This window comes from Dipteris shenzhenensis, chromosome 3, assembly GCF_047967505.1.
Source record: "Dipteris shenzhenensis isolate YYH24624 ecotype China chromosome 3, Dip_SZ_1.0, whole genome shotgun sequence".
NCBI lineage: Eukaryota > Viridiplantae > Streptophyta > Polypodiopsida > Gleicheniales > Dipteridaceae > Dipteris > Dipteris shenzhenensis.
Window position 1 is genome coordinate 35,976,751 of NC_141598.1, and position 3,174 is coordinate 35,979,924.

Sequence of the window (3,174 nt, forward strand, 5' to 3'; positions counted from 1 at the left end):
TGTGCTCCAAAAGAACGAGTATACCTCTGCTCAAACGAGTATACCTCTGCTCAACCCCTCTGATCTTCTGAGTTTGTAACCGAGCTGTGAGACAAGAGAGAGCGAGTCAAATATGGGGAGTTCGAACAGATTCCAGCGTTACGTTCCTGGTGCAGCAGCAATACTATTAATAGTTTTATGGGGAATGACTCTCGCCGCGGGAGCTCCAAGCAACTTCAACTACGCCCGCCAGGGGGGAGGTGGAACCAATTTCACCTACACCCGCACACCGAGAACTTCAAGCAACCTTTCAAGCAACTTTACCAGCACAGACTACTCTTTCCGTCCAGACATTTCCCCTACGGTTTTGACTTCGACGCTTAAAAACTATTATTTGTCATTCTTGGAAATCAACACGAGTGAGATGGCGGTAGCCGATGGTGAGGTGGATGGGTTATACGTGCTTTCGATTTGCACTTTGGGCAATTCAGGCGGTGTTGTGCGGGTGTGGAGCGCCAATTTGAAGCACCCGGTAAGCGGGCAGGCGTCGCTGGAGTTCTTGGGAGGGGAGGATGGAGGACTGCGTCTCTACGACGAATGGAACCATCGTGTTGTTTGGAACGTGAGCGGCGCAGCTGCTGCCCTCCTCTACGACACTGGTAACCTCGTCCTCTATAATCAGCGCAACGAATCCATCTGGGAGAGCTTCCAATTTCCCACTAACACCCTCTTGCGCTCCCAGCCCCTCAAGCCTGGCATGCAATTGACTAGTAACTCTTCCCTCTACTCTGCTGTCATGTATCCCTCCGGGATTGTCTTCTACATCCACCTCCCTCAGCCCCTCCCTTACGTTGTTCTCTCTCTCGCTGGCATCTGGTCTTACAACATCCAGGATCCCCAGGTTAGCCTCTCCACCGCACTTCAGCATCCTTGCCTCGACTCCAATGCCTCTAGTATCGCTTTGCTTCGAGGTAAGAACTTCACCATTGCACCGCCTCCACCTTGCCCGAATTCCATCACCTGCATTTTGGAAGACTCTCAAGTAGGAGAACCAGATTTTCTCCGGCTTGATGACGACGGATACTTGCGACCCTATCAAAAACGTGACACCGGGCTCCAAGGCACACCACCAATAGACCAGTTAGATGCTCTTCGCGGCTCATACGTTCTTCTGGGGTCGTTTGCAGGGTCGGCTCATTATTTTTACACATCTAAAACCAATCCTAGTTCTTGCGGAGCTTACGCAGTCATTAGTGACGACGGTCATCCCTCAGGTTGCAGATGCCCCGCCTCTCCAGCCAATGCGACTTTTGTATCTTTCCTCAATTCTAAAGGAGGTTGCAAGCCTGCAGTAACTCTCCCTCAGTGCACAGACACGCAGCCGCCCAGAGCTAGCTCCCAACTATTCCTGCAAGAATACCCCAACACAACGATCATTCCCATGCTAGTACCCGGGTGGACATCTGATCTTGCCTCAGTTTCTCTCCAAGATTGCACTCATCAGTGCCTCTCAAACTGTTCCTGCCACGCTGTGTTCTACCAACACAGCACGTCTTCCTGCCTTGCTGTAGGGACAGTGCTAAATCTCATCGAGGTAAATAATTCTGTGTCCAATGGATCTGATTACTCTGCCTTCCTCAAATTGCTCCCGGTCCCTCCACGTGCAACGTCAAGTAGCCATGCGTCCTCTTCGTCCAGCCATCGTATCCTTATGGTGCTTCTGTCTGCTGGGGGCAGCGTTTTGCTTGTTCTTTCTGTAGCTCTCGCAACTGCGTGGACGTTATGGATGAGAAAAAGCCGGACCTTATACTCGGAAACTGAGTCAGACAACGACGCAGATGACCAGCTCCTTCGTGTTTTGCCATCCTTACCGCATAGATTCACTTATCAGGAACTGCGGTTGGCAACCAGTGGCTTCTTCGAGAAGTTGGGTGCAGGTGGATTCGGAACAGTTTTTTACGGGACTCTCTCGGACGGGAGAAAAGTGGCTGTGAAAAAGCTAGAAGCTGTAGCTGGAGGACAGAAGCAATTTCTGGCTGAAGTGGCCACCATTGGCGGAATCAACCATCTCCACATTGTCCGGTTGCAGGGTTTCTGTTCCGAACGCTCTAAGCGACTGCTTGTTTATGAATACATGCCCAACGGCTCCTTGGATCAGTGGCTCTTTGACCCAAATGCCAACGTAGTCTTAGATTGGGAGACCCGTTTCCGTGTGGCGGTGGGGACTGCTCAAGGGATAGCGTATCTGCACGAGGAGTGTATCCATCCCATTTTGCACTTCGACATAAAGCCTCAAAATATCTTGCTGGACGAGCATTTCTCCCCCAGAGTGGCCGATTTTGGGTTATCCAGGGAGATGAACAGAGCCATCTCGCGTGTGGAGACGGGAGTAAGAGGGACTCCCGGTTACATAGCGCCTGAGTGGATGTTGAATTCTATAGCGAATACGAAATGTGATGTCTACAGCTTCGGAATGGTGCTCTTGGAAATTGTAGGAGGGAGGAGGAATATGGAGTTCACCTTTCTGGAATCTGAGAAGTGGCATTTTCCATCGTGGGTATCCTTGACAAGGAAAGAACGGGGATCAGTGACGGAAGTTGTAGACAAGCGGTTGGGCGAAGCATACGATAGAGAGCAGCTGGAGAGGACGATCAAGGCTGCATTGTGGTGCGTACAAGAGGATCCTGAGCTGAGGCCAAGAATGAGCGTGGTCGTGATGTGGTTGAAGGGCAGCGAGGAATGTGAAGAACCGCCTCTGCTTCAGTCTTGCATCCGCCGCACACTTCCCACCTACGATCTGCAGCAGGGCTCGTCGTCTTATGGTAAATCCGTATCGGAGATCACTCTGTCTCCTCGATAATATTCATGTATTTGCTGGTCACTAATCAATAAAACTAGTCTAGTGACTCGGGACACAGACCTGCTCGCAATAGCTTCTGCCCGTATCTAGCACTTATCGTCGTTTGGTAGAATCTATCCTTGTCTCCTCCATGTATTTGCTATTCAAATACATTGTAATTTGGCAACCCCAAAATTTTCTTTGCATAGCATATTTGTATATTTAAGTGATTCATTTTCATAGCATATTTGTCTATTTAAGTGATTTATTTGGCGCTTTATGAGCACTTTTTTTTCCGAACAAAGAGAAAAATTTTATTAAAGAAAAAATACAATGAATGATTACAGCTTGAGAAG

The 3,174-nt window shown here is 49.4% G+C and overlaps 1 protein-coding gene across 1 annotated transcript; it reads left to right on the plus strand.

Annotated features, from left to right (window-relative positions):
• Positions 1-264: 264 nt before the first annotated feature.
• Positions 265-2,911, plus strand: LOC147903716 (G-type lectin S-receptor-like serine/threonine-protein kinase SD2-5). The gene has a single exon (XM_087372883.1). The coding sequence runs from the start codon at positions 404-406 to the stop codon at positions 2,837-2,839; it is 2,436 nt and encodes an 811-aa protein (XP_087229009.1). The 5' UTR covers positions 265-403; the 3' UTR covers positions 2,840-2,911.
• The last annotated feature ends 263 nt before the right edge of the window (positions 2,912-3,174 follow it).

Excerpts from the sequence above, each read along its gene's own strand:
- LOC147903716 (XM_087372883.1), top strand. The coding sequence starts at position 404 with ATGGCGGTAGCCGATGGTGAGGTGGATGGGTTATACGTGCTTTCGATT.